This window comes from Fundulus heteroclitus, chromosome 18, assembly GCF_011125445.2.
Source record: "Fundulus heteroclitus isolate FHET01 chromosome 18, MU-UCD_Fhet_4.1, whole genome shotgun sequence".
Lineage (NCBI taxonomy): Eukaryota > Metazoa > Chordata > Actinopteri > Cyprinodontiformes > Fundulidae > Fundulus > Fundulus heteroclitus.
This window is the reverse complement of record NC_046378.1, coordinates 25,284,208-25,308,853: the sequence shown is the minus strand read 5'-3', so window position 1 is coordinate 25,308,853 and position 24,646 is coordinate 25,284,208. Positions and strand designations below refer to the sequence as shown.

The 24,646-nt window shown below is 40.9% G+C and overlaps 2 protein-coding genes across 2 annotated transcripts; one reads left to right on the top strand and one right to left on the bottom strand.

Moving 5' to 3' along the window:
* Positions 1-1,754: 1,754 nt before the first annotated feature.
* LOC105920871 (extracellular calcium-sensing receptor-like) lies at positions 1,755-8,449 on the bottom strand. The gene is given in 10 exon segments (XM_036150263.1): positions 1,755-1,918; positions 1,920-2,674; positions 2,770-2,893; positions 2,974-3,201; positions 5,128-5,403; positions 5,490-5,696; positions 6,689-6,958; positions 7,560-7,646; positions 7,749-8,043; positions 8,302-8,449. Coding segments are annotated over 10 exon segments (2,505 nt in total). The 5' UTR covers positions 8,412-8,449; the 3' UTR covers positions 1,755-1,765.
* An 11,661-nt stretch (positions 8,450-20,110) lies between these two features.
* Positions 20,111-24,372, top strand: LOC105920870 (extracellular calcium-sensing receptor-like). The gene is made up of 8 exons (XM_036149954.1): positions 20,111-20,199; positions 20,570-20,864; positions 20,958-21,247; positions 21,411-21,706; positions 22,475-22,680; positions 22,827-23,048; positions 23,127-23,250; positions 23,449-24,372. Exons 2-8 carry the CDS (start codon positions 20,604-20,606, stop codon positions 24,351-24,353), a joined length of 2,304 nt encoding a protein of 767 aa, XP_036005847.1. The 5' UTR covers positions 20,111-20,199; positions 20,570-20,603; the 3' UTR covers positions 24,354-24,372.
* Positions 24,373-24,646: the final 274 nt, after the last annotated feature.

The following is a 24,646-nucleotide window of genomic DNA, read 5'->3' as shown; positions in this document are numbered from 1 at the left end:
CTTACCCACAAGACATTGTCATAGGGTCCCACCACAAGTTAAAACAAGTTATAGCAAAATAACACATGTTGTTCTTAGTTTTATGTGAACTCAAAAACAAGTAATATAAGTGAAACAATAAGTTATATAACTGAGCAGGTTTTCCCATAATACATTGTTAAAGAGCAAAAATAATTCTTTAATATATCAGTGTGTGTGTGTGTGTGTGTGTGTGTGTGTGTGTGTGTGTGTGTGTGTGTGTCATGAAGTCCCATTTCTGAATAACATCTTAGAACATTCAGTCTTAGTTTAATCAGTAAAATTACATCATATAATAACTTCTATAAGGTATTCACACCCTTTGAACTTTTTAACATTTGTTTATGTGAAAACCATTAACTTAAATCGACTGTATAGGGATCCTGTGGCAGAGAACAATTTAAAGTTACACATAATCCTAAAGTAAAAGCAAAATTATACATATCTGTTAAATAAAAAAGATGTGATGTGTTTTTGCATTTAGTCCTCTTTACTCTTCAAAAAACATGTAATTGATGTTAAGTGCTGCTAAATGATTGACCACCTCAAGAGATTACCACGGGTTTCCTGGTGGCTGCTATGATTTGTATCACATCTCATCATTCACTGTGAGATTCTCAAGTCATAGGGTATTGTTTTATAAACTATCTCTGCTTAATTAAATATTTCCATTTAAATCCTACAGAGGAAAATGTACTCACTGTGTTTAACCTATCCCTTAGGTTTAACCTAAGGGATAGGTTGTGCTGCCAACAATGAGTGGCACACAGGAAGTAATCTATGGTAAAGGATCTTGCTCAGGGACCCAGAATGATAAACCTAGTCTTGAACTGCCAATCTTTGGAGCTTCTCCAAGACACAAATGCCCACCTCTCTAATCAATAGGACACCACTCCCACAAGCTCTCTCTACAGCTTTAATCCAAACATATCTGCAGTGAGTTCCTTGGTCGGCATAGGACACAGCTCTGGTAGGACAATGTGTCAACTAATCAACAATAGTTGTGCTGGCCTTTATTGATGAGTAGCAAGAAGGACATCACTGCTTAAAGACCAAGTACAGTTTGCTGCATGCAAACATGTAGAACAGAGTGATCTGGTCCGATGGAGACAAAAATATAAATTGGAAAACATCATGTCTGGTGAAAAACTAACACCGCAGATCAGCATACATGGGGGGACCAGCATGATGCTGTGCAGATGATTTTTTTTTCAGTAAATACAAAGAAGCTGGGCAAAGTTGATGTTAAGATGGTCCGACTAAATACAGGACAATCCAGGAAGACAACCCGTTGGAGGCTGCAGAATCCCTGAGAGTGGGGTAATGTTTTGCCTTCCATCAGGACAATGATCCTTAACATGTAGCCGGGCAAAAATGTAATGCCTCAGATTAGTGCTCTCAAACTCAAATCTTCGTGGACTGATTTCCCTTACACACCTGAATAAAACAGCTAAACTACGTCACTAGCATTCAGTCTAGCTCTGCTAATGAGCTCATATTGAAGTCAGGTGTGTTGAAGCAGAGACGCATTAAAAAGTTAAAGGACACCGGCCCTCAAAGACTGGAGTTTGAAATCATTGTCTTTGATCACAGCATAATCATATTTTAGAATCCAGTCAAAGTCCAGATAACAATGTTACGCAACTTTTTTTCACAATAAAATGTACTAAAGTACATTAAAGTCTGGTCATATTGTAGCCAAATGGCAAAGAAGGTTCAAGGGGTACTTTTACCAACCCTATTTATATTAATCTGCTCCTCTTCCCATGATTGCCTTCTTTGTATTTCTTTCTGGTCTCAGCAAAATTATATAACATTTTGGTCCAAACAGTGCCAACAAGAGACCAAAACTGGAGGCCAAAATGGCAAATACCTCCACTGCATCTGCATATTTTCCCTGGTGAGCTGACATACGCAGGAACAAAGGCCACCCACACAGCGCAGAAGATCAGCATGCTGAAAGTGATTAGTTTGGCCTCATTAAAGTTGTCAGGAAGATTCCTCGCCAGAAATGCTAACACAAAGCTCAGAATAGCCAATATGCCAATGTATCCGAGTAACACTGAAAAACCAACAATGGATCCGACTACACACTCATAAACTATCTTATCATTGTGGTATTTGGTGTTTTTATGTGGAGAAGGAGAGGAAGAGACGAGCCAAGCAGTGCAGATTGCTGCTTGAACAGAAGTGAGAACTAGAACTGTTCCTCTTTGCTGTGAAACACCAAACCACTTGAGACTGGCTCCCCCTCCTGGCTTGGAGGCTTTGAAAACAGCCAGAACCACCATGGTTTTAACCAGGATGCATGACACACATAGCACAAAGCTGATCCCAAATGCTGCATGTCTCAGCTGACAGGTCCAGAGTCTGGGCCGCCCAATAAACAACAGTGAACACAGGAAGCACAATTTAAGAGAAAGCAACAGGTTGAAACTAAGTTCTGAATTGTTGGCACGTACTATCGGTGTTCTGCGGTGATAAATGAAGACCCCTAGAACAACAGTGCAGATGAATGTGCCCAGCAGTGAGGCTGTTGTCAAACAGATCCCTAAAGGTTCCTCATAGGAGAGGAACTCTGTTTTCTTGGGAACACAGAGATCTCGCTGGGGGCTGGACCAGAAATCCTCTGGACAGCCGAAGCACTCCAAGGAATCTGACAAAAAGAAAGAAACAAAGTCAAATCATGCATTCATAAGATAAATAAAGTTGTGAAATAATAATAAAAAAAACTAAAACATGAAAACTCACTACTGTTATTACTGATCGTTCCCTCAGAACAAGGTATGCAGTCAAAACAGCAATCAGGTTCCCCTTTCTTTCTTACCACACGGGTACCTGGAGGACAGTTGTTGCTGCACACTGATTTAGGTGGCTATAGGAGAGACATAAGTACACCTGTCAAATTAAAATGAATTCACAAGTTATAAAAAGGGACAAAAGGAAAGAGATAACCTTTTTGGATTCAAAGTTCCAGAAGATTTTGTCTCCATCAAGTGTGAGCTGTTCACCATTGAATGCGGACATTTTAACCTCTCCAACATTTTGAACTTTCGTTTGTCCATCAGGGAGCCAGAGCCAGTTCATAATGTCATATATTGGTAAAGCATCACCGTTCTCATCAAATGACACTTCATCACCAAATGACGTGGTGAAATTAACCCTTTCCAGGTAATACACAAGCTAATTGAAGACAAAAGAGAATAATTTAAAACATAGATAAATAATCCAATCAGCATAATGTTAGCTGTAAGACTTGTTAAAATGACCATTTGGTAAAAATACACAAAATTGCAATTGAAAAGGATTAGCAATTATTTGAATGCTGCTGGGGACACTATACTTAATAAATGTAATGTTATTTATTAGAACAAACTACTGGCCTAAATAATTATCGAGCCTATAAGAGAAAAATATAATCTTGTAAAAGTATCAACACCACTAGCGATTTTCAAGCTTTTGTCACCTTAAAATCAAAAACTTCTATTTTTATCACAACTTTCTGTGTTGGAGCAACACAAAATTGTGGTCACACATGGTTTTCAAACTTTTTGATAAACAAAAACCTGAAAGGTGTAAACGCATACTTATTAAACCCACTTTACTCTGATACTCATAAACTGAGCCAGATAAAATCCTGCCTTTATAAATGTGAGTCCTTTCAGCAGCTACCTTCTTTGGGGGTGGCCACAGCCAGTCATTACAACTTGCACATAGACTTGGGAGATATTTTATACCAGATGCCCTTTCTCACAAAACTGGGATTCAAACCCAAGTCCCTCATATCAAAGACGCAGGCACCATCTGAATATATCTAATAGCTAAGGTCTGTTTTGCCACAGTGGAAGTGCATCAGTGGTCGCCATGATAAGTGCTGTCTGAATAGTGCATTAAATAAGGAAGGAGGCAAGAAAAGGAGCTTGTATGCTTCCTCTTACAGCTACTTTGGTATAGTAACTTAACAATGTTCCTTACTGGCGCTAAGGAGCTATAAGGAATCCCACAATCCTTTGTGTGGAATGACGTATAAGCACAGCCCACCACGCAGATATTAAAGGATATGACCGGGGTGAAGAGAGTGTACACTTTGTGGTCCATTTTCAGAAGACTGTAGGTCTGGACTTGACTAGAATCATCCATGTGCATAATGACATCTGAGTTAAAGGCTGTCCGAAGTCGGCACAGCAGTCCAAAGCTCCTTGTCTACTTCTTACTGTTGACCCAATGAATGGTCAAGGACCAGGAGTTAGGAGCTATAATTACACATATTCGGATGGAGCCACAGACTTAGTTAGCCCACTATGACACAAAGGGACTAAACAGCCTTTAGACATCATGTAATTAATAAATTGATTTCACCTGTGTGTAATTCAGTATAGCTACAGTTGTTCAATGAAGCCTTTAGAAGTTTGTAAGGGAACATTAGTTAACGAACAGCATAATGAAGACTAAGCAATTCAACAGGAAGGTCGGATAAAAAGTTGTGAGGAAGTTTACAGCATGCTTAGGATATGAAAATATAGTCTAAGCTTTGGCCTGGTCTTGCAACACTGTTATCCTAATTCTCCAAGAATGGAAATGGCATAAAACAATTGAAAACCTACCAAGACATGGTTGTCCACCAAAACCAATAATCAGACACTGTCAACAGGACTGCTGAATGGGCCAGTCAAATTAAAAACCTAAATCAACTTGACAATCTTTGATAATTTAACAAGGAACAAATCAACAAAAACATCTGTATTTAGATGGACAAAAACATCATCTACACACTCAGTTCTATTTGCTGTGAGGTGGTTCTACAAAGTATTGACTGAGAAGGGCTGTATATAAATGCAGGGCAAAAATGCTTTTGTTTGTATAAAATTTGGAAAACCATTTATCTTTTCCTTTCAAATTCTCAGTTATGTGCTACATTGTGTTGATTTATTACATACGTTTAGAATGAAACACATTAAACTTTGGGGTTTTAGGGATCACAAAAGATAAAATTAAATGTGAATTAATAAAAATCAAAGAGTATAAGCACTTTTCAATAGTACTTATAATAATAATAATAATATATTTGATTAATAATTAATTTACAAAAACAGCTAAAGTGCATTGTACCTGCCATGGTTCAAGTGTTTGCAAAGTGGCACAGCTTTTCTTGCTAAAAGGCCCTTTCCCTGGTTCACACTTTAGCATTTCATCAAGGGCATATGCCAGTGCATACACAGCTTTGTAAACGTTGTACTCAGACCTGAGATCAGAAACATCCAAGAAACCAGTCTCTGCAGTCTCTATATCCTCCCCTCCTGAGCAAACCTTTCCACCATTCTCAACCCAGCCTGACGGAGTTGGTGCAAATCTACACTGAAATGTGAATTCCCAAAACTGGTTTACCTTAGGTACAAAAAAAGCAGCATTATAAACAATAATTATTTCATAATTATGGTTGAAAAAACCATACATTGTGAGTGAAATATCACCATGTTATTTCCATAGCTGTTGTTGTGTTGTAGCTCAGGACGTGTTTGTAGCAAGAAATCCCTGAGGCCTGGTATCTCTCCTCGACGGATAGCAATGCCCAAAGTGCCACCAAGGTACGGCATTAAGTCAGATGTCTGAAGCACGGCAGCAGTGGACCAGGCTTCACTCGCCAACCACTGAAGACCCGTCAAGTTCTGTCTCACCACCTATTTATATACAAAATATGTTCTTGTTTAATTCAGAAAAAAACAGACCAATTAATATCAACTAAGTCAAATCTTACACAGTCAAATGAGCGGATAATAAAGGCTGTACTATCGTGATTCAATTTTCAATTAAATTTTATTTATATAGCGTCAATACATCTCAATATGTCATCAAGGCAATCATAAAGTTGATTCAATCAAATCACACAGACAGATTGGTTAAAAAAATATCCTAAGGAAACCCAGCAGATTGCGTCAAGTCATTGACTTGCAGCATTCACACCTCCTGAAAGAGCGTTCAGTCACACTGGACAGTTGTCTGCTTTGTCGTTGACTTTGCAGCAATCCTTCATACCGAGCATGCATGTAGTGACAGTAGAGAAGTATTGTAATTAAAGTATGGTCCAAATTAAGTTTTTCACATTAACGTAATGTGCAAAATGTCATTTGGACCATGATATTTTAAAGGATCCCAGAGTTGACATTGTTTTCTACCAGAAAAGCAAAACGTGGTCTGACTTTATATATCCTGGGTAAAACAATTAAAACTGAGACATGTTTGTGAATTTTTGATGCACAACATCTCACTAAACCTACAACAGAGAAAAAAGTGGAAAGAGAATGTTTTGTTGGGCCTGTGTGATCTGTGTAATTATGTACATTCTCAGCCGGTGTTTGCCTCACCAAAATTTTCATTATCGTAACCCATAATGAAAATAATGCCTGATTCTTGATTGATGTTTTTAGTCTTTTCCTCTTTCGTTTAAGGCTTGCCTTAAATATCAGTTTTTTTGCACTTTTTCTACTGTTGGTCTAGTGTATATATATATATATATATATATATATATATATATATATATATATATATATATATATATATATATATATCTGTGTGTGTGTGTGTGTGTGTGTGTGTGTGTGTGTGTGTATGTGAGAGAGTATATACCATACAAAGACATAGAAACAAAAGAACAAAGGATTTCAGGACCAACCTCCTCCATGAGATTGATGATTTGACCCTCATGTGCAAACACAATAACAACACGAGCTGTGGATTTCTTCATCACATCAACAATCCTTTGAAATTCAATCAAATCCTTTTCCCAGGGCAAAGCTTCTAAATAGGCTAGACAGCCTCCCCCAGACACACCGAGATCAGAATGGAAGGATCGGGCAGCGTGCAGCCCGTAATCATCATCACTTATCAGCAAACCTGCCCAGGTCCAGCCGAAGTGTTTCAGTATCTGAATCATTGCACGCACCTGAGTGAAAAGAAGCATTATTCAGGGGAAAAGCTAATAAAACTGGTTCTACAGGCAATCATGTTTTGTATGCAGTTGGGCTGAAAATTGTTCATACCCTTGGCATCTTATTTTACTAACTAATAATTGAATAACAATATCTCTCATAGATGATAAAACAAATTTCATTTGACTTTTTAACAACAAATGGTGTGTGGAAAATTATTTACACCCTTCTCATTGATCAACGGAAAGACATTTTAGTGTCATTATAGCAATCTAATGCTTTTACTCTGTGTTTTTTAGACCATTCACCTTTTATGAATAGTTCCAGATTTATGAGAAGATGAGGCCTCCTTGCCATAACCCTGTTCTTAGTTTCCTGCACAGATTTTTCCATTGGATTCTTCAAGACTCTAATATTATGTATAGTCAAAAGAAATATGTTAGTCCAATTAAAAGACTGCTTGAAATATAAAGCTGCCAGGGTTGTGACTAATTTTGTGCTTCTTTTAAAATGAAATATTTACTTTTTAGTTTAAATTAAAGCGCCTGATTGGTGAAAGGAACAGAAATATCACTTTTCCATATTGTCTTTTTTATGACAAAACTTTTTTTTTACCTGGAAAGCATCACTTGGGATTGTCCTAAAGAAGGATGGAAACTTCTGCCGGTCACTTAGACAGGCACATGTGGCAAAATAGCTCACCTGTGAAAGACCCACACTAAACATTCAAACACATAACTAGCTGTTTTAGTTATCACAACTTACATACAAATATCCAAATAGATGGTAAAGCTGAACACTTACCATAGGTACTCTGTACAAACCTAAAACGGTGGAGATAGCAATAGAGCGAGTAGAGGAAGAGTCTCCCACAACCCCCAGAACAGGAGGGCTTCCTTCACAGGTCTCATTTAATATAATTTGCTCCTCTTGACCACTGATTAATGCCAGTGCTGCACGAAATCCAACTCCAAGAGTGAGGCAGTTGTCATATAGACTGTACCCCAAAGTCACACTGGGTAACAGTTTGGAGTTTCTGTTGACTTCATCAATAGCAAAGATCATTGTCTGAGCCTGTCTAAACCCTAGAATATCAAAACTGACAAAAATAAACAAATGTTTGACACTGTAACATACAACAGCTAAGTTTTTACAAGTATAAATTAGATTTAGCAAACAAGTCATGTGCAGATCAAGAGTTATTCAGGTGCATACATGTCCAAGAAAAAAACATCAGGATAACATCATTTAAATCAAATAGACAAAATATTTGTCACACTATATAATGCACAGCCAAATCTACAAATAGCTCTGGTTTTACAGTGTTTTACTTTAACTGTGGTTCTGACATACTTACCCATGGCATGTGAGCTGCTGTGGTTCATTGCTAAAGGACAGTTCAGGAAAGATAGAAAAGAAGTGGACCTGAAACAGCCCACCAAGCATTACTTCCCCTGTCTTGTGCATACTGTTAAGATGAAACTGCCCCTGTAACAGGCAGGAGGAGGAGGAGGATAGAGAGGGGGTCACAGAAGAAGAAGCATCCCAGGACAGCAACAGGAGAAAGAGTAAGCACGTATGCTTTGGGGTTTGCATGACATTCATTTGATTGAGTCCTGTCATTGTGTCTTAGCGCTTTCTCAGCTGCTTTTATTGGACTGAGTATGATATGCCACCCACCAGGGCAGAGAAAGTAGAGTGGGCAGGGCCTGATATTCATTTCACGTTTGTTCTCTGATAAACAATTATTAACCACTCAGTGAAACCAATTGCATTACTGAATGTCTCATGTTGTGGATGCATGTGATTTATGAGAGGAAAAGCAGAGGGAAACAATCATAACTGTGACGTTGACTTGTCTCCAACAAGGGTCAAAGGGGATAAACCAGAGCGGAGTTGAATGATAACAGCCGCACTATTAAAAAATACTTGACTGAACAACAAAATGGAGGTTCGACTCCCAACGCTAGCATTATAACATCTACGGGGAACCTGATGCTGCACAAATGCCTGGGACATATTTTCAAATAAACGATAACATCAGGGGTGGTACTAGCCATTTGGGGGCTCATTTCCAGGTGGTGCCCCAATTTGGAAATGAACAATAATAGCCAAGAGTATTTGTCAAAATAACTCATAGCCCACAAAACAATCCAATATTAATGTTTTGCAGTTGAAATATATAAGAAGAGAAATTAAAATTCTGATAAAACAATAAACTAATTTGCATCAACAGTGGTGCCTATACTTCCACAAGAAATAACCGTTTTACCTATCATGGAGGAAAATTAACAAAGGCAACATATTTTAAGAGAGATTAAAACAAAGAAACAAAGTACTATGCAACAATGGTGAGTCTAATACAGAACTAAGACTCATCATATGTTTTTTGCTCAGTTCTCTGCATGCTCTTTCACTCTCTGTGCCTTGCAATTAGTGTGATCTGATGCACCTGTCATCATTGGCATCCGCACCAGTACCAAGCTGATTTCTTTCACCTGTTGACCAGCTTTTATATACCAGGTTCCCACAGCTGCCTGCTACCAGATCATTTGAAAGCCTTATAAGTAGATGTCCAGTAGATGTCCAGTGTTCTTTGACAGCCTTGCCTGTTTTTGAGAAAGTTCTTGTCTCTAAAATTTCCTTGTCTCGCCTTGCCCTTGCTTGGACACCTCATTGGCTTCTGTGCTCTGGACACAACCTGGACTATTCCCTGACTACAATATTTGCCTAGACCATTCTGCCGGTATGCCGAGAGAAATTTAAACACATCCCGAGGGAGGCGGGGGACATTGAGTCTGAATGGACCATGTTCCACGCCTCTATTGTTGAGGCGGCTAGTCGGAGCTGTGGCCGCAAGGTTGATGGTGCATGTCGCGGCGGCAACCCTCGAACCCGCTGGTGGACACCAGCGGTGAGGGAAGCCGTCAAGCTGAAGAAGGAGTCCTACCGGGCTTTTTTGGCCTGTGGGACTCCGGAAGCAGCTGATGTGTACCGGCAGTCAAAGCGGCAGGCGGCTCGGCTGGTCACCGAGGCAAAAACTCGGGCGTGGGAAGAGTTCAGAGAGGCCATGGAGAAAGACTTCCGTACGGCTTCGAAGCGATTCTGGTCCACTATCCGGCGTCTCAGGAGGGGAAAGCAGTGCAGTACCAACACTGTTTACAGTGGGGATGGTGTGCTGCTGACCTCGACTCGGGACGTCGTGCGTCGGTGGGCGGAATACTTCGAAGACCTCCTTAATCCCACCAACACGTCTTCCATTGAGGAAGCAGAGCCTGAGGACTCTGGGTCGAGTTCTCCCATCTCTGGTGTAGAGGTTGCCGAGGTTGTTAAAAAGCTCCTCGGTGGCAAGGCCCCGGGGGTGGATGAGATTCGCCCTGAGTACCTTAAGGCTCTGGATGTTGTGGGGCTGTGTTGGTTAACGCGGCTCTGCAACATTGCGTGGACATCGGGGGCAGTTCCCCTGGATTGGCAGACTGGGGTGGTGGTCCCCCTATTTAAAAAGGGGGACCGGAGGGTGTGTTCCAACTATAGAGGAATCACACTCTTAAGCCTCCCTGGTAAGGTCTATTCAGGGGTTCTGGAAAGGAGGGTCCATCGGATAGTTGAATCTCTTATTCAGGAAGAGCAGTGTGGTTTTCGTCCTGGCCGTGGAACACTGGACCAGCTCTATACCCTCAGCAGGATTCTTGAGGGGTCATGGGAGTTTGCCCAACCAGTCTACATGTGCTTTGTGGATCTGGAGAAGGCATTCGACCGTGTCCCCCGGGGGATCCTGTGGGGGGTACTCCGGGAGTATGGAGTACCGGACCCTTTAATAAGGGCTGTCAGGTCTCTGTACGACCGGTGTTAGAGTCTGGTCTGCATTGTCGGCAGTAAGTCGGACTCGTTTCCGGTGAGAGTTGGACTCCGCCAAGGTTGCCCTTTGTCACCGATTCTGTTCATAACTTTTATGGACAGAATTTCTAGGCGCAGCCAAGGTGTTGAGGGGATCCGTTTTGGTGGCCTTAGGATTGCATCTCTGCTATTCGCAGATGACGTGGTCCTGTTGGCTTCATCAGGGCGTGATCTACATCTCTCACTGGAGCGGTTCGCAGCTGAGTGCGAAGCGGCCGGGATGAAAATCAGTGCCTCCAAATCCGAGACCATGGTCTTGAACCGGAAAAGTGTAGAGTGCCTTCTCCGGGTTGGGGAGGATGTGCTGCCCCTAGTGGAGGAGTTCAAGTATCTTGGGGTCTTGTTCACGAATGAGGGGAAGATGGAGCGGGAGATCGACAGGCGGATTGGTGCAGCGTCTGCTGTGAAGCGGGCGCTGTACCGATCCGTTGTGGTGAAGAGAGAGCTGAGCCAAAAGACGAAGCTCTCGATTTACCGGTCGATCTACGTTCCTACCCTCATCTATGGTCACGAGCTTTGGGTCATGACCGAAAGAACGAGATCCCGGATACAAGCGGCTGAAATGAGTTTTCTCCGTAGTGTGTCTGGGCTCTCCCTTAGAGATAGGGTGAGGAGCTCAGTCATCTGGGGAGCCGCTGTTCCGGGCACGTCCCACCGGGAGGAGGCCCAGGGGAAGACCCAGGACACGCTGGAGGGACTATGTCTCCTGGCTGGCCTGGGAACGCCTTGGGATTCCTCCTGAGGAGCTGGCCCAAGTGGCTGGGGAGAGGGACGTCTGGGCCTCCCTACTGAAGCTGCTACCCCCGCGACCCGACCCCAGATAAGCGGAAGAAGACGGACGGACGGACGGACGGACGGACATTCTGCCGGTCACCCCTCAGCTACTCCTCAGTTCTGCAGTGGTTTTAGCTGTCTGCACCAGGTTCTATTTATTTCCCCACCCTGTCCCACTCCATCAGCGTGTGATAATTTAATCAGAAAACCTTTGTATCTAACCAGAGTGAGCTCCTGGCATAGAAATGTATAGAGTCATAGTATGTGAAAAGGCACCTTTTTAAAGTAATAACTTAATTGAAACATTAGTTTCATCTGCTTCATTAAAGGAAGGGTTTAATCCATATTCAACATATTTTTTGTATTTCTGCAAGGAAGGCAAAAACAAATACCATGCATCTTTCTCTGTAGGATGAAGTTATTTCTCAAGATTGTTTGGTCAGACATAATGCTGTACTTGCCCCAAGTCTTTTTAGTTTTCACCAGCGAGACAGCTAAATAACGATGCTCCAATAAACAGACTTCTCTTTTTATGCTGTTTTATTGAATAATGGCCTTTGACCATTGCCTTCTCTTTGACAATCGTAAAACTGAAATATTCAAAGCATGGTATTAGCTGACTAACATTGAGAACAAGCTTGCTACATGCTTAGTGCAGGCTAAAACAAAAACATTTTCATAAATTACTTAATGTACAAATTGTTACAGAAAACATCATCAACCAGTATTTATAGACATATCTTTTCCAAAACAACAACGTATCAAGGTTGATATCAGCTTTATCTATGAACAATCTGCATTACATTCCGCCATCTTGGATCTGACTGCTTCCTCTACTTTCTTTTTTCCAGAGTAACCAAAACAATGTCACTGTAAATGAGGCACTGAGTCTCAAGGGACTAACCTGTATAAATAATGGGTTAATAAACAAATGTATTTTATGTTATTGCAAAAACATTTTTTAACTAGATGGAAGTCAGCTGTCACATAAACAAAATTTAGTTTCCAGAATGCTAGCGGGTAGCTTAGCCTGCCTGTTTTACAAAACAGTCAAGTTAACTTAAGTCAAATTTATTTGTATAGCACATTTTAGCAGCAAGGCTAAGTGCTTTACATCATGAAAACATAAAACCATCATAAACACAACGAAATGGTCACTGGTTGTGAGACCAGTAACAAACTGTAAATTGTAAAATTGTTAAATTGTATCAAGTGAAAACATCAATACACATCAAATATGTTGGTCAATGTAACTGTTATTATGGGTCAAAAGCAACTCTCCTTTATTTAAAGGAACTCAGCATTGTGGCTGTTTTGAAGTTTTCTGGAAGTTTGTTCCAGATTTGTGAAGCATAGAAGCTTAAGGCTTTCCATGTTTGGTTATGGCTCTGGGTATGCAGAGTAGACCAGAACCAGAAGATCTGAGTGGTCTGGAAGGTTGATACAGATGTTTTTACTGGCATAGTACATATTTAATCTGGAGGTTATTTTGGGTCTGAGTTAGTGCTTGGTGGAGCTAAGGTTAAAATAAAGTGCTTAGGTATTTTTGTGTACACCATAGCTCAACATTTTTTTAGTGTTTAATATGCCTGTTGCTGTATATTTTAAATAACCAAAGAAAGGTTGATGTAAAATAATGTCAGTATTTTAAGGAAAAGGTTACATTGCCGGAAGTAAACTGGAAAGGAGTTGTTCAGAGCAACGCCACCCTGTGTGGAGTTGCGTTTGTATTCAGATAACACAACATGTCTATGTTTAAACTGCGGTAATCCTGCATGCACACAGTTCGACTCAGACCTAAAGGGGTGGCGTTGCAGGCCTGTCTACTGCCTCTGCATAGCTTATCTTATTGATTGTTTTAACTTATTGGATTTCAATCTGAAAAACTCACACAGAAAGAAAAGGCAATTAGAAGAATTTTATTGATACAATATTTTAAGAGTTTGGCGCTCAGACCTCGGCAGGAAAAATTCACGCTGAATTATACTTCAATATGCATAAGCAGGCGTATGAGAATAGGGATATTTCCCCCCCAGGTCTGAAACTGGTGGTGGAGTGGAGATAAATAAAGTTTGTTCAGTCCATATGCTGAATTGTTTGAGCTAGATGTCCAACTTGATAAACACATCTTTGCATGAACTGTCCATGATGAGCAAGCATGAAGCGACTGGAGAGGAAAAACTCCCCTTTGGGAAGAAACCTCTGGCAGAACCAGGCTCAGCATGGCGGTCTTCTGCCGGACCGTTTTAAGGAGTGACTGGGAATTCCATAAGAGTCCAGGAGGAATTACACTCTGATAGGGACGAGGTTGAAGGAGGACCGTAGGAAAGCCAGGCGAAGCTTGCTACGATGGTGGAGAAGGGGATGGAGGTGGGTTGAATCAGGGTCATCAGAGTCCAAACCGGACACGGCGCAGCCACCGCTTGCTCGCTGAGGAGAAGGCCGAGACGAGGATGTGGAGTTCTTTTTTCTTGTATAATATGATTGAACTTGACTTTGTAAAGTGCCTTGAGATGACATGTTTCATGATTTGGCGCTATATAAATAAAATTGAATTGAATTGAATTGTAAGATGAACCCAGGATGCTGATTGGCTTCGAGGAGGAGCAGTTCAAAGCTGATTGCTTGTGTCGGAGGCGGATGAGTCCCTGATTGATGGAGGTAGGCAATAGAGTTTCTTCAGTCTGAATTTTCGCTTAAGCTGCATTTCAATCTGAAAAACTCACACAGAAAGAAAAGGCAATTAGAAGAATTTTATTGATACAATATTTTAAGAGTTTGGCGCTCAGACCTCGGCAGGAAAAATTCACGCTGAATTATACTTCAATATGCATAAGCAGGCGTATGAGAACAGGGATATTTCCCCCCAAAAATTGCCGAGGTCGAGGCCGGTGCGTCAAACAGGGCCGGTTGCCGCGAAGGCCTACCAAAGTTGAGTGAGATGAATGGGGAGATGAGGTGAGGTGTATGGTAAGGTGCATGAATAGAGATGGTCAGTCTCAGGATGATACTTGGAACTGAAAGGCTTGCAAAGGGGAACGTCTGAATCGAAATACGACATTAGTGCAATGGTTCTTGCGCTTGCTGAAAAGCAGGCCGAGAGATGATTTGGAGTTGCTGTTTAAGGTGAACGCTGGATGATGATTGGGCTTCGAGGAGGTGTGGCTCGAAGCGATTGCTCCATTGGAGGCGAACAAGCCTCTGATTGAATGGAAGTAAGCAAGAGTTCTTCGGTTGCATTTCCGCCTTTAGCATCATTCAAACTAAAGACTCACAAAGAGAAAAGCGATTAGACAAATTTATTGATAGAATAGTTTAAACTTTGGCGCTCAGACCTCGGCAGGAACATAAACAGTGATTTATACTTTAGCGTAGATAAGCAGATGTATGAGAATAGGGATATTCCCCCCCCAAAAATGCCGAGGTCCAGGCCAGAGCGTCAGCAAGTTCAGAAGGCAGAGAGAAGGAGAAGGATAAGTAATGAAGGAGAAAAGATGTGAAAGCTTAGCAAAGAGGGCCATTGCCGCAAATACTTACCAAAATTTAAACGAGATGAATGGAAAGATGAGGCGAGGTTGATGGAGAGGTGGAAGGTGAGGTGAATGGTCAGTTTCGGGCTGATGCACGTGATGAATGAATAATCATGGCAGGGAGCAAGGCGGGCAGCATGCAGGGGACATGGCAGCGAACCACAGGGAGCATGTTATAGAGAACGCAGGGAACCACAGGAAGCATGGCAGAGAACGCAGGGAACATGGCAGAGAATGCAGGGGGCATGGCAGAGAACGCAGGGAACATGGCAGAGAACGCAGGGAACATGGCAGAGAACACACAGGGAGCATGGCAGGGAACACACAGGGAGCATGGCAGGGAACACACAGGGAGCATGGCAGGGAGCATGGCAGGGAACACACAGGGAGCATGGCAGGGAAGAGGGCGTTGCAGGGAGCATAGAAGGAAACACATGGCAAGGAGCATAGAAGGAAACACATGGCAAGAAGCATAGAAGGAAATGCATGGCAAGGAGCATAGAAGGAAACACATGGCAAGGAGCATAGAAGGAAACACATGGCAAGGAGCATAGAAGGAAACACATGGCAAGGAGCATAGAAGGAAACACATGGCAAGGAGCATAGAAGGAAACACATGGCAAGGAGCATGGAAGGAAACACATGGCAGGGCAGACCGCATGGCAGGAAACATGGCAGGGCAGGCCGCATGGCAGGGAGGAGGGCGTTGCAGGGAGCGTAGAAGTAAACATGGCAAGGAGCATAGAAGGAAACATGGCAAGGAGCATAGAAGGAAACATGGCAAGGAGCATAGAAGGAAACACGGCAAGGAGCATAGAAGGAAACACGGCAAGGAGCATGGAAGGAAACACGGCAAGGAGCATGGAAGGAAACACGGCAAGGAGCATAGAAGGAAACACGGCAAGGAGCATGGAAGGAAACACATGGCAGGGCAGGCCGCATGGCAGGAAACATGGCAGGGCAGGCCGCGTTGCAGGGAGCATAGAAGGAAACACGGCAAGGAGCATAGAAGGAAACACATGGCAAGGAGCATAGAAGGAAACACATGGCAAGGAGCATAGAAGTAAACACATGGCAAGGAGCATAGAAGGAAACATGGCAAGGAGCATAGAAGGAAACACATGGCAAGGAGCATAGAAGGAAACACATGGCAAGGAGCATAGAAGGAAACACATGGCAAGGAGCATAGAAGGAAACATGGCAAAGAGTATGGCAGGGAAGGCCGCATGGCAGGGAGCATGGCAGGGAACACACAGGGAGCACACTGGGAGCATGCAGGAAGCATGCAAGGAGTATGCAGGGAACGTAGTGGGGAACATGGCAGGGAACATGAATAAATGAATGACCATGAAAGAATGAACAGAATAACAGGACAACTGCATGGCGGGACGCCTGGATGACAGGATAAATAACAGAGGATGCTTAGGGATGATGCACATAAATGAATGAGTGACCAAGAGGGAATGAACAGGACAGGACGCGGGCTTAATGAGACTTGAATGAGATTTGAATCCACCACCAGTATTCGTAGTTAGATTACCTTTAAGATGAGCATTAGGCGGCTAAGATGAATGAAAAGTAAGAGCAGATATGTGAGGCATGCTGATGATAGCCATCGCCCAACGATTGGGCTCCACAAGCGTCTGCTGTTGCGCAGCTCACATCCTGAATGCTGAAATAACTCTAGATGAAAGGCCACAAGATTAACGATTTCTTTGACAATTTCACGAATCTGCAAACCAACTGTTTTTAGAATCCCACAAAACTTACGGATGCACATCCGTAAAATTTAACGCATCTACAGACAAAAAGACATTATAGAAAGTGTATTTCAAATCCGGACGAGAAGCAAGCCAGACCAGAAGGAAAGTTCAGAACAGCAACTCTTAACCAGAGCATCCTGTTCAAGGAGGGAAGGAAACGGAATTAGTGAGCTCAAGCTGCCTGGAAATAACAACGTGACTCTTGAAATGATGCACCTGTGAGATTGAGGTGACCGAGCGAGGAGAGCAGCCGACGCTCAGAAATAACTGATATGAAACTGATATCTCGAGAATTCGAGAGCTTGTCTGCAGGCAAAAGCCATCATGGAACTAGGTTAAGATCAATACGTAGAACTCAATGCAGGCTGACAGGTTTCGTTTGAGAAAAACAACTGGGAATAGAGAAAAGAATATCTATAAGAAGAAAACATCCAGAAAATGAAGGACCATTAAACACGGGTAACACTTCTTAAGACAATCGATAATGTTTGCTTAGCTCATAAATACGTAGAATGCCAAACACATACCAAATGCTGTTATGAATCGATTAGCTTATTTAGCTTATTCCATGTCGTTTGGATGACTTTAATAATTTAATTCAGATTCTGCATTGCATCCTGCTAACTGATGATCTTGTTGCTTAGTAGCTTTAGTTAGCCTCACAACTGCAGAGAGGATCCGTAATTGAAAATAGTTTCAACCAGACAACAGCTTCTTCAGTGATGCTCTCCGGATATTCATCTTGAATGAATTCTTGAACCTAAAAGAAGAAATAGACAATCCCTAAATACATGAGCAAGTTGCTGTTAAAGATCGCCCAATACTCAAACCATCCCCACAGCCATCCGTACGTAGGGTCCCAGCTGACATTCAGATAATACCTACTAACAAAACCTTAAATAACTTTAACATGTATAATTTCACAACACTTGAAGAATCGATTGGCAAAACATTGAAATGACAAGAGTGACAGAAGTGGCCTGGTCAGCATAAATGAGAAGTCTGAACCCAATACAGACCAGTCCAAGCGGATGCCAAATTGCACCAGAGTTGCAGCGGTTTGATAACGATTGGTATCAATTACTGAATTTAAAATGCATTTCATACTCCAACCAGTAGGTGGCAGCAATGCCACCACAAGCCCGGTGGCTACCAGCAACACCAGAAGAAGAAGAAAACGAAAACAAACAGTAAAATGAAATGCGTGCGCCTGAATAGAGGACGAACATGGGTGAATACATATTACCTGAGCTGGCTCCGAACGCATTAGCGAGTGAATGAGAGAGTAGAACCGGCTGAAAAGTTGCGGCCGGGACGAGCGGCAAGGCGGAGCCGCAAAGCCGATGAAAACTAGAGGAGGTCCCGGATGAGTCGGCGGATCCGCGAACCAAGAGCCAGCCCCACGGGACTGCGGGATCAGTTTGAGAAAGACCCCGGCGCGCTATGAAGCGAAGCTGACCGGAACTTAGGCAGAGTTGGGACTCGTCTGCGTCGCTTGCGAGTTCATTGCGCCAGGAATCGGAGCTGACGTAAACAGAGGTCGGAAAGGAAGATGTGCAGCTAGACGGTATTCCTATGGCAGGAGGATTTCAGGATAAGTTATTGTCTCTTGAAACCGGTCAACAGAGTCCAAACCGGACACGGCGCAGCCACCACTTGCTCGCTGAGGAGAAGGCCGAGACGAGGATGTGGAGTTCTTTTTTCTTGTATAATATGATTGAACTTGACTTTGTAAAGTGCCTTGAGATGACATGTTTCATGATTTGGCGCTATATAAATAAAATTGAATTGAATTGAATTTTAAGATGAACCCAGGATGCTGATTGGCTTCGAGGAGGAGCAGTTCAAAGCTGATTGCTTGTGTCGGAGGCGGATGAGTCCCTGATTGATGGAGGTAGGCAATAGAGTTTCTTCAGTCTGAATTTTCGCTTAAGCTGCATTTCTACGCCCTTTTCCTAACTTCACATTCCCCATACTTCTCTCTGTGCTTACCACCAAGTTATAGCATTTTTCCTGCACATCATCTTAACATTCTTTGAATTTTGATCACCCCCACATTTGGGACATCTCTGTCTTCCATTTCAGACTGCCGCAACGTGCCCATATCTTTGACATGTTCTAAAAGCGCAGCAAAAAAACATTCTTCTTCTGTTTATCCAGATCGCAAACAACTTTAGAGGTTCATACTGCCACCTACTGTACATTAATGTGTAATGATAGCCTTTGCCTACTATATTCTATGTATTAGTTTTCTGAAATTAAAGAGAATATCAAAAGTGTGTTCATAAAAAGATGAATAGGTTGTGTTGTACCTAACATTTTCAATTGTAAGATTTTAACTTTTCTGCAATAATTTGGCCTAAATTAAAAACTAAAATCTTCTATCTGCATCAGCGCCCTGCGCTGGTGAACCATATCTGTCTTGAAATACAGTAGTGTAGTGTGTTTGTGTATGGAGGGTTAATTGTCTTTTTATTATTCTATTAAACAAAAAGTCACTTTAATCAAAATAAATATTTGTGATGAAAATTAATCAGATACAGGTAATATGAAAAATTTAAATAATATTTTTCCCACAAATTTGTGATCAAAACAAATTTCTCTCCATATATGCATACCTTAAAATGTAATTATATTCAGCCTTTTTTATATTAATTTCTATAACTTCATATGCAGTGTGCCTATTATGTTAAACCTTTATTCAATCTTTTCAAATTGAAGCCTAAAATCCTCTATAATGCCTATTTTTAAACATGAAAGAGGATATTTTTTTATTTTATTGTGACAAAGTAATAAAACTAATGCAAATAGTTAGCATGATCATTTTAAAAGCCCTAGTTATTTTCTTTGCTTATATTGAATAAAATATATAAAACAACAACAATGATGCTGTAAATATACATTAATAAATGGTAAGAACAAATCAGACCACAAGGTGATGTCAAACCTGTGATGTAATGCTGATCATTAGTAATAGTTAGCCTATATGAACCAGTAAAAGCACTCACACCCACCTTTAGATACTTAAGAGATGGAGGTCTCATTTCTCCTTAGTGGCTTGAGTATGGCTCTGTGTCTATTTATTGTGGTAGTTGTTGCTTTTGGTCAATCAAATGGATTTAAAAATGGGGCTTTACATACAAAATGTACCCTACAGGGTACAGCTCGTTACCTGTATTCTCAATGGATGGGGAGTACGTTATTGGCGGCGTTTTTTTCCACCCACTACAAGGAGCTCATAAATGTTTATAACTACACCACTGCGCCTGAGCCGACCACCTGCATAGGGAGGTTGGTAAGAGGGAGAAGTGTTGGGAAACGGAGGGTGTGTCATACTGAAAAGTCAGGTATTAGAGCTGTACTGTGAAGCGCAATGATTTTTAGTGATTGTTTGCATATAAAAAGATTTTTCACCCATGTAAAATTTGATTTGCATATAGATATTGACAAAGGTCTGTTCTTATACACTTGATAATTTATAAACCAAATTGTACACTGACAACCTCATCTTTGGTTTCACTTTGCCTTTATATCCATTGATAATATATGAAAACAATACAGAACATTTTCTTTGTGATTTTATTTCAAAGTGTAATGTTGTTCATGAAAATGTATGCGGATATATTTATACATATCAAATGTTTTGAATATCCATGTGCAGTATCAACAGTCGTGAACTGCGCTTCTGTCGTGCAATGATATTTGCAATCGAGGAGATCAACAACAGCACGGAGCTGCTGCCTGGGATCAAACTTGGCTATGAGATATATGACTCGTGTGCCTCTGTGTCCATGGCCATGCATGTTGCATTTCAGCTTTCAAACCGGCCGGACCCTGTATTTCAGATAGGCGATAATTGTTCTCAGTCAGGTGTGGTAATGGGCGTAATTGGTGACTCTGGGTCGACACCATCTATAAGCATGTCACGTATCTTTGGACCGTTCAGCATTCCTCTGGTAAATAGTCAAAATTTGTTATAAACTGTAATCACTCTGTTTTAGTATACTTCTGGTAACAAAGATCAATTGTTGTGTTTTTTTTTTTTTTAGGTGAGCCACTTTGCCACTTGTGCCTGCCTGTCAGATAAAGAGCAGTACCCAACATTTTTCAGAACAATTCCCAGTGACCATTACCAAGCTGATGCGATGGCCAAACTGGTGAAACACTTTGGTTGGACTTGGATAGGAGCTGTCCACTCTGACTCAGATTATGGAAGAAATGGCATGGCGTCTTTTCTGGAAGCAGCACACAGAGAAGGGATCTGCGTAGAATACATTGAATCCTTCTATCGGACTGACCCAAAGAGCAAGATACAAAGAGTAGCTGATGTTATCCGCAGGTTTATGCATCATTGATTTTGTTTGTGTACTTTCTTGAGCTGCAGAACCTTTTTGTATCTATTTAAAAAAAAAACAATAATATTTAAAGATTGTTTTTTCTAAGTGAAACAAAAAGATCAGGAAAAATGTACAGTTGTTATATAAGATATATTATCTCTACAGGTCAACAGCAATCACTGTAGTGGCATTCATGGCCGATGGTGATATAAAATTCCTGTTTGAAGAGCTGGATCAACATCGTCCTCCACCTCGTCAGTGGATTGGAAGTGAGGGCTGGGTAACAGACCCTCAATTAATGAGGTTCAGTTTCTGTGCAGGGGCAATTGGAGTTGCCATTCAGCAATCCATCATCCCCGGCTTTAGAGACTTCCTGCTGGATCTTTCTCCCTCTGAAGTGGCTGCTTCCCCAGCGTTGACAGAGTTTTGGGAGGATACATTCAACTGCAGCTTAAAAAAAGGTGAGAAGTAGATATGGTAAATTTCCAGTTTGATTTAGATTTTTTTTTTCAATAATCTTGATTAAAATGTTCCAATGCTACAGTCTGTTGTTTATCTTTAAAAAGGGTCACCAAAACGGTCCGGGTGGATCCCAGCTTTTACTAAAGTCTGTTTTTAAAGAACATCAATGTTTATTTTTCAACTATAGTGGCTATGGTGAAACAAATAAAAGGTATTTTAGCATTTTTCAACACTTAACCTAACTTAAACACTGAATACTGAAAAAAAAAAACAGCCTGAAATGCAGTACGGTAGCAGACATGCTAGAAGGATTCCCTGTGAGGAGAAGGAATATCCCAAGAGCTCAACTTTTAAGGTGCATTCAGGGCCAATTTATACACTGTGTTGTTGATAAATCAAAAGAACACTAAAGTGTTTTTTTTTTTTTTGTGAGCCATCCTTTGCTTTCAGGTTTTTTGTTTATTGTATATTGTATCCAGTTCAACCTGCTTATCCTTTCGTAATTGAAAATAATCAGTCCAAATCTCAAATTAGTTCTACAAGCTCCTCTTTTAAGTCCTGAAAGATAATAAAATCATATAGACTTTAGAAATATTTGCTTACTGCTTAATGAAATAATCTCTTGATTGAACCGTACTAAAAACGTACTGAACCTTAAATTTAGAACCAAGGTATGTACTGAACCATAATTTCTGTATATCTCCACACCCCATTGAAATATAATATGAACATATGACACCACCTTAATTTTCTTTGTTTATTTTTAGCTACCTCAGCAAAAAAGAAGTTGTGTGATGGAACTGAAGACTTAAAGACACTTAAGATACCGTACACTGAAACGTCGAAATTTAGAATTGCTAACATGGTGTACAAGGCTGTTTATGCTATAGCACATGCTATTCACAATGCACTGTGTCAAAAATATAACTTTACAACTTACTGTAAAAGACAAACAAATTTATCGTTAAATCAGGTGAGTTTAAATGAAAGGTAATCCAATTAGATAATAGTAAAATAATAACGATTGTGCTTTCTGTGACATTATTTATTATCCCAGGTCAGTGTTGTTGCATTTCTGTTTGCTCCCAATTAACCTTTTTATTATTTGCATATGTGCAGGTTTTGTCTGAGCTAAAGAAAGTCAACTTTACCCAAAATGGTTACCATGTATCTTTTGATGTTAATGGAGACCCTGTGGCTGCTTACGAGGTTGTCAATTGGCAGAACAGTGAGAGTGGTGTAATTGAGCTGGTAACCGTGGGGTACTACGATGCATCACTGCCAAAGGGCCAGGAGTTTCGTATTAACAGGAAGTTGACCTGGGTGGATGGAAACAAGGAAGTAATGAAAATGATGAAACATAGCTTAGCTACTTGAAAACAGCTGTCATGTATGCATTTATTTCTATTTCTATTTCAGGTACCAGTTTCAGTATGCTCTGAGAGTTGTCCTCCGGGGACTCGTAAAGTGTTGCAGAAAGGAAAACCCATCTGCTGCTATGATTGTATGCCATGTCCTGAAGGAGAGATCAGTAATATGACAGGTGAACCTGTTTATTTATTTATTTATTTATATATATATATGGATGGATATATAGATATATATATATATATATATATATATATATATATATATATATATATATATATATATATATATATATATATATATATATATGTATGTATAATTCTTATCATCAATTATTTGAAAGACTAACAATCCTCTATGACTTAATTTTTAGATTCTCTTGATTGCATCCCATGTCCGAGGGAATTCTGGCCTAACTCAAACAGAGATGCTTGTTTCCCCAAACCTGTGGAGTTTCTTTCCTTCAATGAAGTGCTGGGAATTATTCTCGAAGTATTCTCTATCAGTGGGGCCTGTCTTGCCATCATAACAGGAATGGTTTTCTTTCATCACAGGACAACTCCAATTGTCAGAGCCAACAACTCTGAGCTGAGTTTCCTGCTGCTCTTCTCTCTGACTCTGTGTTTCTTATGTTCTTTAACTTTCATCGGAGCACCTTCTAACTGGTCCTGCATGCTACGACACACAGCATTTGGCATCACCTTTGTTCTATGCATCTCCTGTGTTCTTGGGAAAACTATAGTGGTTTTAATGGCATTCAAAGCTACACTTCCAGGTAGTAATGCCATGAAATGGTTTGGTCCCCTACAACAAAGAATGACTGTAGTGTCTGTCACTTTTATTCAAGTTATAATATGTACTGTGTGGTTGGTTGTGAGTCCTCCTTTCTCAGTGCAAAATCTAACCACATACAAGGAGAAGATCATCCTGGAATGTGCATTAGGCTCTGCTGTTGGCTTCTGGGCTGTGCTCGGCTACATCGGCCTACTGGCTGTTTTTTGCTTTGTGTTAGCTGTTCTAGCTCGGAAACTACCTGATAATTTTAACGAAGCCAAAATGATAACCTTCAGCATGTTGATATTCTGTGCAGTCTGGGTCACATTCATCCCAGCATATGTCAGCTCTCCAGGAAAATTTACTGTGGCAGTTGAGATATTTGCCATTCTGGCCTCCAGCTTTGGACTGATACTGTGCATATTTGCTCCAAAGTGTCTCATTATTTTGTTTCAACCAGAGAAGAACACTAAGAAATTTTTAATGGGCAAAAATCAAACATAAAGTATTTAACCTTCTTTCTGCTCTTCTCCCTGATCCTGTTTTTCTTATGTTCATTAACTTTCATCGGCGCACCTTCTGAGTGGTCCTGCATGCTGCTGCACACAGCTTTTGGCACCACCTTTGTTCTCTGCATCTCCTGTCTTCTTGGGAACACTATAGTGGTTTTAATGGCCTTTAAAGCTACACTTCCTCGTAACAATGTCACTAAATTCCCTCATGGCAAATAATGACTTCATTCAAGTTTTAATATGTATTGTGTGGTAAATTGGCAAATAAAATTTTAAATATTCAGT